The 12,616-nt window shown below is 41.2% G+C and overlaps 1 protein-coding gene across 5 annotated transcripts in view; it reads right to left on the minus strand.

The window, feature by feature from the left end:
- Positions 1 to 12,616, minus strand: part of SLC4A10 (solute carrier family 4 member 10) — a 172,041-nt gene that overhangs the window by 22,945 nt on the left and 136,480 nt on the right. For all 5 annotated transcript variants that reach the window (XM_063116471.1, XM_063116473.1, XM_063116470.1 and 2 more), the window contains 2 exons: positions 12,172 to 12,417; positions 842 to 947 (listed from right to left, as the gene is read on the minus strand). In XM_063116471.1, coding sequence (XP_062972541.1) covers positions 842 to 947; positions 12,172 to 12,417 — 352 coding nt within the window. The remainder of the gene's footprint in view (positions 1 to 841; positions 948 to 12,171; positions 12,418 to 12,616) is intronic.

Genomic DNA, 12,616 nt, shown 5'->3' on the forward strand with positions numbered 1-12,616 from the left:
GAACAAAGCAAAAAGCCAGTGTGTTTAAACTGTGGTTATGTAGCCACCATGGTTAGGAAATGGTTCACATGACATGCTAAGCCATAATGTTTAGCTCAAGATGCTTAACTACAATGGTTTAGCATGTCATCTCAACAGGGCTGTTGTCTTTGTGTATACGCTCTTGTTTGTGTGTTTTTATGTAAATGGCTTTTAAAGTTCGTATACAATATTTTTAATAGTGTCTAATCTTTGTGAACTTCCCAGAGAGCTTTGGCTATGGGGCAATATAGAAATGTAATAAATAAATAAATAAATAAATAAATAAATAAATAAATAAATAAATAAAGTACTATAACAAACACACGTAGGACAGGATCATGTGCTGTTCCTGGCTCCACCACCAGACTCATGTGCATAGGCTGTGCACACAGACCATAGGAGGCTGCCTTATACCAAGTCAGACCATTGGTCCATCTAGCCAGTACTGTCTATACTGATTGGCAGTGACTCTCTGAGGTTGCAGGCAGGATTCTTTCCCAGCCCTACCTGAGGATGCCAGGGATTGAACCTGGAACTTTCTGCATGCAAAGCAGGTGCTCTATGACTGGACAATGGCCCTTTCTCCTGTAGGCATCTTGGCTTCTCTCCATGTGATCATGCTTTTCCAGGGCTTCCAATCATATGGAAACAGTCACATATCCACACAGCTGTATGCACACCGCCTCTCTTCAGACATATAAAATAAGTGTGCACAGATTGGAGAGCAGAGCCTGCCACCACAATGCTTCCTATCATCAATCCACATCCAATGTACACACACCTTGAACATCCTCATGATGTGATTTGGTGGCACACTTACTTTCACAGTTAGGTTTCCCCAAGGTATATCGGATGAGGACATGTTCTGAGACTGCCAATATTCTAAAGTGTTATTGCTGGGGTTGTCTGGCTCCACACACGTGCATCTGAAAGGCAAAACAAAATGCTTGGGGCTTTTGGGTGATAACATATGAAATAGAATTGGCAGAAGACAGTCCTTAGGAGTGACCCTGAACCTTTAAGTTTTGAACTGAGAAACACTAGATGCTGTTTTTCCTGGCACAGAAATGTGGCAACAGAAGGATCTACAACATGTGGAATTCTCTGTTCTGTGAAAAGACCTTGAAGTCAGGTTCTTGATCATAGACTTAGATGTGGTTCTTGATTTTAAGGCAGCCTCCCCCAACCCAGTGCCCTCCAGATGTTTTGGACTACAACTCCCATCACCCTAGTCAGGATAGCTAATGGTCAGGGCTGAAGTAGTCCAAAACACCTGGAAGGGGGAGGACTTTTAAGGTATATTCACCAAGGGGCAGGGCTGATCCCCCTTGTAAGAGCCCTGAGGCTTGATGACATTGAGTAGATGCAGTGTTGCGACAGATCTCTGCCACACTCAGAAGGAAGATGTTGAATCTATGGAACTTTTGCTTCCTCAGATTCTGAAAAAGAACAAAGTTCTGACCTCTTTGAAGGTGGCCATCCTAAGCCAAGGGTACGCAACACAAGGCATGCAGGCACCTCCAGTGGCACCTGTGAAGGGGTAGCCAATGTGGCAGCACTTTCGGGCACCCACAAACCTTATTTTTAAAATCCCTTTTTTTAAAAAAAAAAAAAAAAGTACATTGATTTCTATATAACCATAGCAATGGATACATATGAAATGCATACAACTATCCAGCAATTATACATAGGTGTCAACAAAAGTGGAACAAATAACCAAATAAGTGTCTACGTGAAGGTGGCATCTATGACACCTGCTCAAATATTGAAAGCATTGTTAGACCCTCAGTCTAGGAAGTGAGTTGTTCTTCCAGTGTCATAGTATCAGTACATTGATGTCAAAAGGAGTAGAGAATCCTTTTACGCTGACCATTCATTATTTTCATTCAAGTAGGTAAATAATTTAAAACAGCAGGTACATCAGTCAATATTAAGGACTGTTCCAGTACAAAATGTATCTGTCTAATAACCTCCTCCCAAAAAGAAACCATTGCTGGACATTGCCAAAACATACATTTAAAAGAAGCTTTAGCTGTATTGCACTGTCAGCAATTAGCTGGATTAGATAATCCCGTATTAAAGAGACCAATAGACTCAAAACGAACGTTTTTGCTAAATAAGATCCATGAAGGCAACAGGTAGATGCCAAAGCAGCAGTTCATTTATGCATTTTAATTCCTAATTGTGCCCATGAGTCCAAAAAGCTTTGGGGGACCACTGTATGTCCTTAACATACTGTAGCCATTTACAACTATTAGAAAAAATGTCGTAGTGGAGAGTTTCTCTGGGGAAATCAGAAGGAAAAAAACGTACAGTGGGTTATATACATTAATATATGAAATGCATCATTCTGCTGTGAACCATTATTTACGATACTAAAAATCGTCATTCTCATTAGACAAAACAAAACACTACATTCTTACACTGTATTTTTAACTTGTTGGTTGTTTTATGATGATTTTAATTTTTGTGAACCGCCCAGAGAGCTTCGGCTATTGGGCGGTATAAAAATGTAATAAATAAATAAATAAATAAATACATTCTTGATTCAGGCATAGAGGGGGCTGGGAGGTCCCCCCCAATCCTGGCCCTTTCATCTTGATGAGGGAGGATTGCAGAAGAAATGTTACTACACTCAAGTGAGGGTGATTACAAAGCTCCATGCAATCAGGGACCCTGATAAGGCCGGGTTCGCGATTACGTGGAATTTTGAAACCACATTCGTTTGAATGTGCTTTTTACACGTTCAGTGCAGACTTCCCCAGCCAACATGGAGAGACAGGGAGTAGAGGAGGCAGAGTGCCTGAGTTCTCTGTGTTGTGATTATGCTGGAGCTTCTCCTAGCATAACAAATCCTCTGCTTATGATGCCATGCCATGTTTTAAATACTTTGATCTCTGTGATATTTTTAGACCTTCTTGTGATTCCTGCTTTAGACACTGGTGTTTTAATTGACTGCTGCTTCTAACCCATCGTTTTCATTATGCTGTTGTTGATTTGACTTATATAGCATTTGGGTTTTATTTGTGCTTTTACTGTATGCTGCCCTGGGAGACTTACACATCTTAGAATTAAATAAATAAAAAACAAGAATGTTCCTGAACTTACAGCACAATCCTATGCAGGGCCAATTTCAGAAGACACCTTAAACCATTGCTTGAACCATGGTGGTTAAGCCAGAAAGCCAGGCCGTGTTCAGAAGACATCTTAAACCATGGCTTGAACCATGGTGAATAAGGCTTTTTGCATTATTCACCATAGTTAAAGCCATGGTTTAAGGTGTCTTCTGAACACGGCCTGGCTTTCTGGCTTAACCACCATGGTTAAAGCCATGGCTTAAGGTGTCATCTGAATGGAGCCATAGGCAACTGTACATTCATTATTTAGTGTTTCTGCTGTTTCTTTTTCTTCTTTCCATTTTCCTCTTTCTATGTGTAACATCTTGCATTTTCCTATCCCAAATTCCATTTTCATGTCTGTTGTCAGTTCTTCAGTGATTCGCAGGAAGCCTTTTATCTGTGTCAGAGTTGAGGCATAGATTTTGATTTCATCCATGTACAGGAGGTGATTGACTGTGCTTTGCTTGCTTTTGGTGTTTTATGTCAATGCCATATGTGTTGTTGTTGTTGTTATTATTATTATTATTACATTTATATCCCACCTTTTTTCTTCCTTAAGGAACCCAAGACGGCATACATAATCCTCCTCCTCTCCATTTTATCCTCACAACAACAACCCTGTGAGGTGGGTTGGGCTGAGAGTCAGTGACTGGCCTAAAATCACCTAGTGATCTTCCATAGCTAAGTGGGGACTAGAACCTGGATCTCCCAACTCCAGTCTAATATTCCAGCCACTATACCACCCTGGTTATAACACTAAGCATGATGATTGCACCCCAAAAGTAGACAAGTTCTTGCTAAGTTGGCGAATACTGTGATCATGAAAGGCTCCAAGACCTTTGGGGTAGCGACACATTTATCGCTTGTGAGGTCTGCAAGGACAAAAATGACGACATGAACCCCATCTCAAGATATCCCACAGCTCTTAACTTAATAATGGGCTCTTGTTTCATCTCTTCAAGAAAAGCTGGGTGAGGCACTAAGAGCTTAAGCAAACGTAAGTCTATGAGCCAGCAAAGCCTTTAAAGCACACACAAGATTGAGTGTGATACATGTATTGGTTCTTGTTGACTTTCCAAGTCAATATCCCCCACCCCACCCTCCACCTATAAACTGCAAACAAAAACAAGGTTTTTAAGCTTCGGGGTTTAAAAATATAGCTCAGCAGTTCAGAGCATCAGGTTGGTTCCATGAATCAAAATGACAACAAATCTCTAGTGTCATAAAAGTTCCATGTACTCAGACTTCTGGGTAACAGCCATTATGTTTATGTTTATTTAAAATATTTCTTGGCCCCTTTCAGGGTAGAAGCCCTCCCAAGGTGGCCTACAACATTAAAATACATTAAAACAGTTAAAATATTAAAACCAATAAAAACATAAACACAATAAAATAGTAATAAAGACAATAAAAGACAACAATAAAACCAGCAACAATAACAAAGGCAATACGAGCAACAAACAGTAGTCATATCAAGAGAAGGCCATGGTAAAATAATTTTTCAAGGCCTTCTTAAAAGCCTGCAATGACAGAATATGGCGCACCCCTGATGGCAGTGTGTTCCAAAGGTGTGGGGCCACCGCAGAGAAGTCCCACTCACATTTAATGCTGTACGTATGTTTATGCATATCATTAAACATACTCAGTATTACATTTATATGCCCCTTAGTTATCAGCTATTACACTGCAGAGAGCTGTTCATGCACCATTCTTCCCCCTCCTTAGTTTGACATTCCTGAGATATACTTGAGTGAAAGACATCCCTGGACTGAAATCATGGAATACTCTGCAACAGAAAGGCAGTTGGACACAACACCAAACAACAGTTTGTGCTACATGAACAAGTCTCAGGGTCATGCTTGTCACCCTCACCCTCCCCTCCTCCAGCACTGCTATGAAGAGACTGGAAGCAATCACTTTCTTTTTCAGTAAACCCAGTTTGTTGTTATGTCTAAATTGGACAAACTGTGCTTAGTTTTAACTATGGTGTGCCGACAACCCAACTTCAAACCATGGTTTATGAATATTAGTCTCTAATCCTTTTAACTGGAGGTACCAAGGATTGCACCTGGGATTTTCTGTGTGCTCTGTCACAAAACTAGGGGGATTCCCTCCTCAAATATTAGGCTCCACGATCGTCAGCTAAGGGATATGTGGCAGTGGCATTACTAAAATGAAAGCATGAGGGTAAGGAGAAGAACACCACAGAGGCTAGATGGAAGCACAAGGTATTTTTGCTCCTAGGGAAGAAATGCCAATAATAATAACTGACAATTTACCACCATTCAGTGGTTTCCTAAGAGCTGAAGTATTCGGTCCAGACATTTTTCAGCATTTTAGCGAGGAACAGCCCCTAAAGACTGTAATAATCATCGGGGTGGTGGTGAATTCTTACAATTTTCAGGGGGTCTGGGGGTCGTGGGTGATTTATCTTTCCAAACAAGGCGATCAAAGCAATTGCGGCATTTTGAAAGCAAAAAGGAAAGCCACTGGGCCATTGAGGTAACTCTACTGCTCTTCTAAATATTTTGAGAAAAAGAAGAAAAAGAGAGCAAAATCCTTGACCACCTCATTTGGAATGTTAAACCACCTGCACCCCCCAAAATGGTAAGAATTCATCCTCAACCACTGGAAGTCAATGAATATCTTCAGCATTTTTGCAGGTGACCCTCTAAAAGTGGATGATAATATTCGGCACAGTGTATTAAAAACAACAACCCTCCCACCTCTTCAGGCTCTGCCAAACTGTAATACAACTTTTTATTATTTGCCTGTTCCACTGCTGCTTTTAAAGCTTCATAATCGTTTTGAACTATCTAGCTAAATGCAGGAACTGCGGAAGATGCTGAGTGGGTGAACCATCGTTTCAAACAGCAATTTAAAGCTTCAAAAGCAACTGTAGGGGATTTGTTATGTCTCTGATTTAAAGAAGGGAGCTATTATTTTGTATGTTGGTCAAAAATGCCTCTCAGAAAGAAACATAATCACATTTCTCTTTAGAGATTTACCATCACAAACCTAGGTATAAACATACACATTTTGGTCTGGGGAATAAATGCCTTATTATAGACTAGTTAGGCCTGCAACAAAATGTTTCAGTGTGGAGAACATCCGTTCATGGTTTGTTAGCACAGCTGGGTTCACACATCATAACAACCCAGAATTCAACAACCCATGTGGTTTAAATGAACCATGGGTTAGCGTTATGTGCAAACCAGAGTTGAGCATTACATTTTCCACTGCACCAGATTCCTGAGATGTAGCTGTGCCAGCTACTCCCTTCTATTCCCCCTCCCATTTAGTTTTCTGTCCGTCCATCTCAAATGTCAGTCAGCATTCCATGACCACTGAGCATTCACGGACCTCATTGAACTGTTCTCACACCCGCACCACCACACACACAACTCCTCCCACCTTGAATGCAAGACTAATTTCCTCCTGCAAATTTCTCTGCGTTTCCTTCGGTCTCAGCTGATGATCTGTCTACAATACTGCGCTCTTCGAAGCCTTCCATTTGTTCTCGTGATCCGATTCCTTCTCGCGTCTTTATTAATCTTATCCCTGCTATCCTCCCTTCCTTGCTTCATATTATTAATTTTTCTCTGTCCTCTGGTGCATTTCCTTCTGCTTTTAAACATGCTACAGTCTCTCCTATTCTCAAGAAACCTACTCTTGATAGGCTATCTCTGTCTAACTACCAACCTGTCTCTTTGTTGCTGTTTGTTTCAAAGATCCTGGAGCGTGTGGTCTACTCTCGTTGTCTTGATTTTCTTTCTAGTAACTCTGCTCTGGATCCTTTTCAATCTGGATTCCGTCCTTTGCATTCCACTGAAACAGCCCTTACTAAGATTACCAATGATCTTCTTACTGCCAAGTCTAAAGGCCATTATTCCGTTCTTATTCTCCTTGATCTAACTGCAGCCTTTGACACTGTTGATCATGATCTTCTTTTAGATTCCCTTCATGACCTTGGATTTTGTGGCTCTGTCTATAACTGGTTTGCCTCCTATCTAGCGGGTTGCTCTTTCAGCGTGTTGGCTAATGGCAGCTCGTCTTCTTCTTTTCCCCTTTCAGTAGGGGTTCCGCAAGGCTCGGTGCTTGGTCCATTGTTGTTTTCTTTATACCTGTTGCCCTTGGGTAATCTTATTCAATCTCATGGCCTCCAATATCATCTGTATGCCGATGATACACAATTATATCTTTCATCTCCGGATCTTTCTCCTGATGTTCACGATCGTATCTCGGCATGTCTTTCAGATATCTCAGCTTGGTTGCTTCATCGTTGTTTGAAACTTAATATGGCAAAGACTGAATTGCTTGTCTTTCCTCCTAAACCTTCTCCTGATCTCTCATTCTCTCTTACTGTCAATGATGTTACACTTACTCCAGTCAAGGAAGCTCGTAGTCTTGGCTTTATATTTGATTCCTCGCTCTCCTTTATTCCTCATATTGAGACAGTAGTTAAATCCTGTCGTTTTTTCCTGTATAATATTGCCAAGATTCGATCATTTTTGTCTGTCTCTTCTGCCAAGACTCTTGTTCATGCATTGGTTATCTCTCGGTTGGACTACTGCAACCTTCTTCTCACTAGCCTTCCTTCTTCTCACATCAGTCCGTTGGTTTCTGTTCACCACTCTGCTGCTAAGATCATCTTCTTGGCTCGCCGCTCTGACCATGTAACTCCACTTCTGAATCTCTTCATTGGCTTCCAATTCACTTCAGAATCCAATATAAACTTCTCCTGTTGACCTACAAAGCTTTTCACTGTCTAGCTCCTTCCTATCTCTCCTCTCTCATCTCACACTCGTGCTCACTCGTGCTCTTCGCTCCTCTGATGCCATGTTTCTCGCTTGCCCAAGGGTCTCTACTTCCCTTGCTCGGCTTCGTCCATTTTCTTCTGCTGCCCCTTATGCCTGGAACGCTCTTCCAGAACATTTGAGAACTACAAGTTCAACCTCAGCTTTTAAAGCTCAGCTAAAAACTTTTCTTTTTCCTAAAGCTTTTAATACCTGATTTTGTTCTGACTTTATACTGTTAGTTTTACCCTACCCAGTGCCTGTTTACCCTACCCTGTGCCTGTTTGCATTCTCTTCCCCTCCTTATTGTTTTATTATGATTTTATTAGAATGTAAGCCTATGCGGCAGGGTCTTGCTATTTACTGTTTTACTCTGTACAGCACCATGTACATTGATGGTGCTATATAAATAAATAATAAATAATAATAATAAATAATAACTAAGCTAATGCCGCATCTGGAATTCACATGTGTTAAACACTGTGTGAGAAAGGCCTGCAGATTTTGAGACTCAGTAGGCACATTCCACAAAATACTGCCTCTGCATACTTTCCATTCATTTCAGTGGGCCTAGCACTTGGCTGACTGAATCCACTGATGTGTTCATCCTGAATGACATGTCAGAATGACATGAACTTGGCACCTTAAATGCCTCTGAGAGTGGGATATTATGCTCCTAATTCTTAAATACATGTCATGGACAGATTGTAATATGCATATTACTATGCCAAAAGTGCTTAAAATTATTCAGCATAATCTGCTAATAATCGAGTGACTTCTGGTAAAGATTTTTTTTTGTTAGAAAACAAAAATTCACCATGCAGAATAGGTTAGCCAAAAAGAGAGGTGGGCAGGTAGTGAATTAATCTCTGGACTTTAAATACCAACCAAAGATTGTTTGATTTGACCACACAGAACTGGCAGCATTTAAAATCATTTAAAAAATCCTTTCTTTAAAAAAGGTAAAAAGCTACGTGTCGTACAGCACATTCTTATTCCTTTTGCTTTTCAGGTCCTATCAGTATTTACACCACAGACAGCAAAAGGGAGGAATGCGGTTTCAGCAAAGAAAGATATCCTACGGTTCAATAACTACAATGCAAATGCTCATGGGAGAATATTCTACCACTAATTTTCAGAAATCACTTTGGAAAAAATACAAAGGAACAAAGAGGAGAAGGCAAAGAGAAGGCAAAAGGGAGTTGCCATGACAACCTGTTTAACAGACAAGGACACAGGAAGGAAAAGTTCACCATCATGAGATAGTGGGCCAAAAAGCAAGTTTTCCTTCTTTGTCACACAGAGTAAATGTTTATGTAGCCCAGCGACCCAGAGAGCTAACATTGCATTTGTCCTGCCATTAGTGTGGAGGAGGCTCCAGAAAGCACACTTCCTCCCTTGCACTGATGGGGGCCTTAAAGGCCCCATTAACGCGAGGAGCCTCTGGAAAGTGTGCATTTCTCCTACTGTGTTAATAGCAGCCGCCATTAACGCAGCGGGAGAAAGGACCGAAGTCAGGGTGGGCTGCAGGGCTCAATTCATGGGGTGGGCTGCAACGGTGGCCGGGCGAGCACTAGCTCACCCACCAGAGCTCTTGTCTGGCTCCTCTGTGGGCTGCCAAATGAATCTGTGATCAACCCACAGCTCTGGGTTCACATGTAACTACAACCCATGGTTAAATAATCCAAAGTTCACAACCCAACAAACTTCTTTCTGGGTTATGTGTGGTCAATAAATCATGGTTTGTTACAGCAGCTGGGTTCACACAACGTAACTACCCAAAATTGAACAACTTATTTGTCTTAAATAAACCATGAGTTAGCATTATGTGCAAACCAGAATTGAACATTACTTCATTCCCCACTGCATCAGATTCCTGAGATATTGCTAGACTGTGCTAAGATGTTGTTAATGGCATGCCTAGAGCATATGGAGTTCTTGTGTCCTACTAAATGGTTAGCGGCAAAGGGAATCTATAGAGATTTGCTTTGTTCCATGCTGAAGCATCATATCAGGGGAAGTGAAGAGTTACATAATCTAAGGCAATTATAACTTGGAGTTGTCAGGTGATGTTAAAACATCTGGGGAAAGCATCTGGAAGGCACACGCCTTGTAGAGGATTTTGATGAAGTTTTGAGGTTAATTGGCTAATACGCCAGGTCTATTTTTAGGAGAGTTCTGACCTACAGGAATATCTGGAGGGACAATGACAACTTGAATAGGGCTCTTCGGACTGTCTTTTTTTTATGAGGCAAGAGGGGAAAGGGTAATATTATTCACCGTGATTATATAGAAAAACAGGTTATGCTGACGTACAAATTCTGACCAGGTCATATATAAAATAACACTAATGCCTAATTTAGAATTAGCTTCTTTTTCAAGAGCTTACATTGCCAAATATGCTAAAAGCTCAATAAACAAAGGAACAGTATAAAATTGAGAAGCAAAAGCATATGCACCATAGACATATAAATATGCTTTCTGAATGAAAAGCAGGGCTAAGCCAAAAAGGGGCCGTAACTCCTTTTGGTGGGGACTAGGGATGTCACAGGCACCCGACTGGGTCTGGGAGTCCATCGGACTCCCCTGCATCTGCTCCCCAGACCCAATCGGGCGCACGCAGCATGTCCACAGACCCACAGGTCGAGCACCCCGTGCAGCCTGAGACGTGCCTGGCAGCCATTCACCCAATACTGAGGGGACAGGGAACTTTGTGTGTGTGTTTTCAGCAATACAGGAGTTTGCTGCTATTTCAGGACATGAACTCCCTGAGTTCATATAAGTTCAGTACCATTAAAAACTGCATCTGGAGGGGCATTCTAGGCTGAGAGCTCTTCTCTGACCTGTCTCTATTGCTGAGGAGATGCTGATCATAATGTGCCTCAGGCTGGAAATGAACCTTGCCTTTGCCCATGAGAATATTTTTGTTTACGCATAACATAAGTGAATTTACAAAATTGTGCGTTTCGGTAGCTCAGCTTGCTTCATCCACCTGCGACTTCTTGAATTTAGCAGTGAAACACAACGCCTCTGAGCATTTACGTTTCCTAACAGTTTCACTTCTCAGAGTGCAAATTATTTTAAGTAGTGTCATACCACAGTTTTTCCTTACGATGATAAGTGCAATTATCTCTTAATAATTTCAGCATGTAAAACCACTCTTGTGGATCACTAATTCTAGCAATGGGAGAAAAGAAGGGATCTAGTAATAAAAAGCAACCTAGACTTGCAGCTTCACACACTGAACCAATACAGCATCATGGGGTCAATTACCATGCAGGTCTTTGCACAATGGGACAAGTTAGCCAATCATCACTAAAATTAAGTATGTTTAATTGTAGCACGTTTATTTTTTAATTTTTCTATAGCTCTATCTGTTTTAACATGCATGTTTTAATTTGTAAAGCTGCCTGTTTTAATTTGAGGAGGAGGAGGAGGAGGAGAAGGAGAAGGAGAAGAAGAAGAAGAAGAAGAAGAAGAAGAAGAAGAAGAAGAAGAAGAAGAAGAAGTAGTAGTCGTCGTCGTCGTCCCAATAATTGCAATGGAAACCAAATCCAACTCAATTTGGGTTAGGTGGTTCTTTGGTCCAATGCAGCAGGGATCTGCTCATGTTCTTTTTTCCCAAGAAAAAGTGAGCTGTGTGAACTCTGTGGCTTATACTTTTCACTAGCATCAAGAGGCATTTTAGCTTGCAAATATTAATATTATACTTGTCTTGGGGGTGGGGAGTGGCAGGGCAATAAATACAGCAATTGCTGAAATTATTTATTCAACTCCAACACGTGGGTGTCATTGCCATTAACAATGCATTAATGAAATAAAGTTTGGTTTTGGATAGAGATGGCAGAGGAACCTGTCTGGGGAGGGGCGGGTTGAAGGAGAGTCTTGTGCGCAGTGACCCCGCTGCTGTGCATAAATGTCTCTTCCGTCCCGGAGAAGGAGACTTGCGCACAGTGACCCTGAAGCTTAACCATGGCTGAGAATCTGCCAGGGGGTCGGGGAAACCTGTTGAGCCCCAAGAGGTCAGATTGATGCATGCCAGATATTGCTAGTTTTGGAAGACATCAAGTTATTCCTGGGAGAACTTATATAAATGGATGAAAGGACAGCAAAACATGCAAATATGAAAGTCATCTTCCTACTGGGCACCCATCCCCCCTCCTATTCCTTCCCAGTGAAAACACTGCCCTTGACAAAGAAAATCCACCATGATTTAGCAATGAAGTCATACTTACGAGTACTGTGTCAATAGATTCAAATCATTATGCATGTTGATTGGATAAAACTCGCTGAGATGATAGAGCTTTTCTAAGGCCTCATAAATGAAAATGATGCAAATAAGGGATGCAAAAGCTTCTTCTGTAAACCGAGTAATGTAGCACACAAGGGAACTTGCATCGGTTGCAACAAGAATGATACATAGAGTTGCAGTCCACAAGCCAATGCTTGCTCTCAGAGAAAGGTAAGACAGCCCATATTCCCTATAAGAACATGAAAAAAAAAAAATGATTGCGATAGCGAAATGCAAAGACACAGACTCATTAAATTCAGTGTTGTCTCCAGGAAATAAATTCATCCCAAAGATACCTTTTCTGGAAAATATAGCAAAGACAATAGCTACTTATGATCATTTGCCAATGCCATACGTGATTCAGTATAAATCTGAGTAAGTTTTCTGAG

The sequence above is a fragment of the Elgaria multicarinata genome, chromosome 2 (assembly GCF_023053635.1).
Source record: "Elgaria multicarinata webbii isolate HBS135686 ecotype San Diego chromosome 2, rElgMul1.1.pri, whole genome shotgun sequence".
Classification (NCBI taxonomy): domain Eukaryota; kingdom Metazoa; phylum Chordata; class Lepidosauria; order Squamata; family Anguidae; genus Elgaria; species Elgaria multicarinata.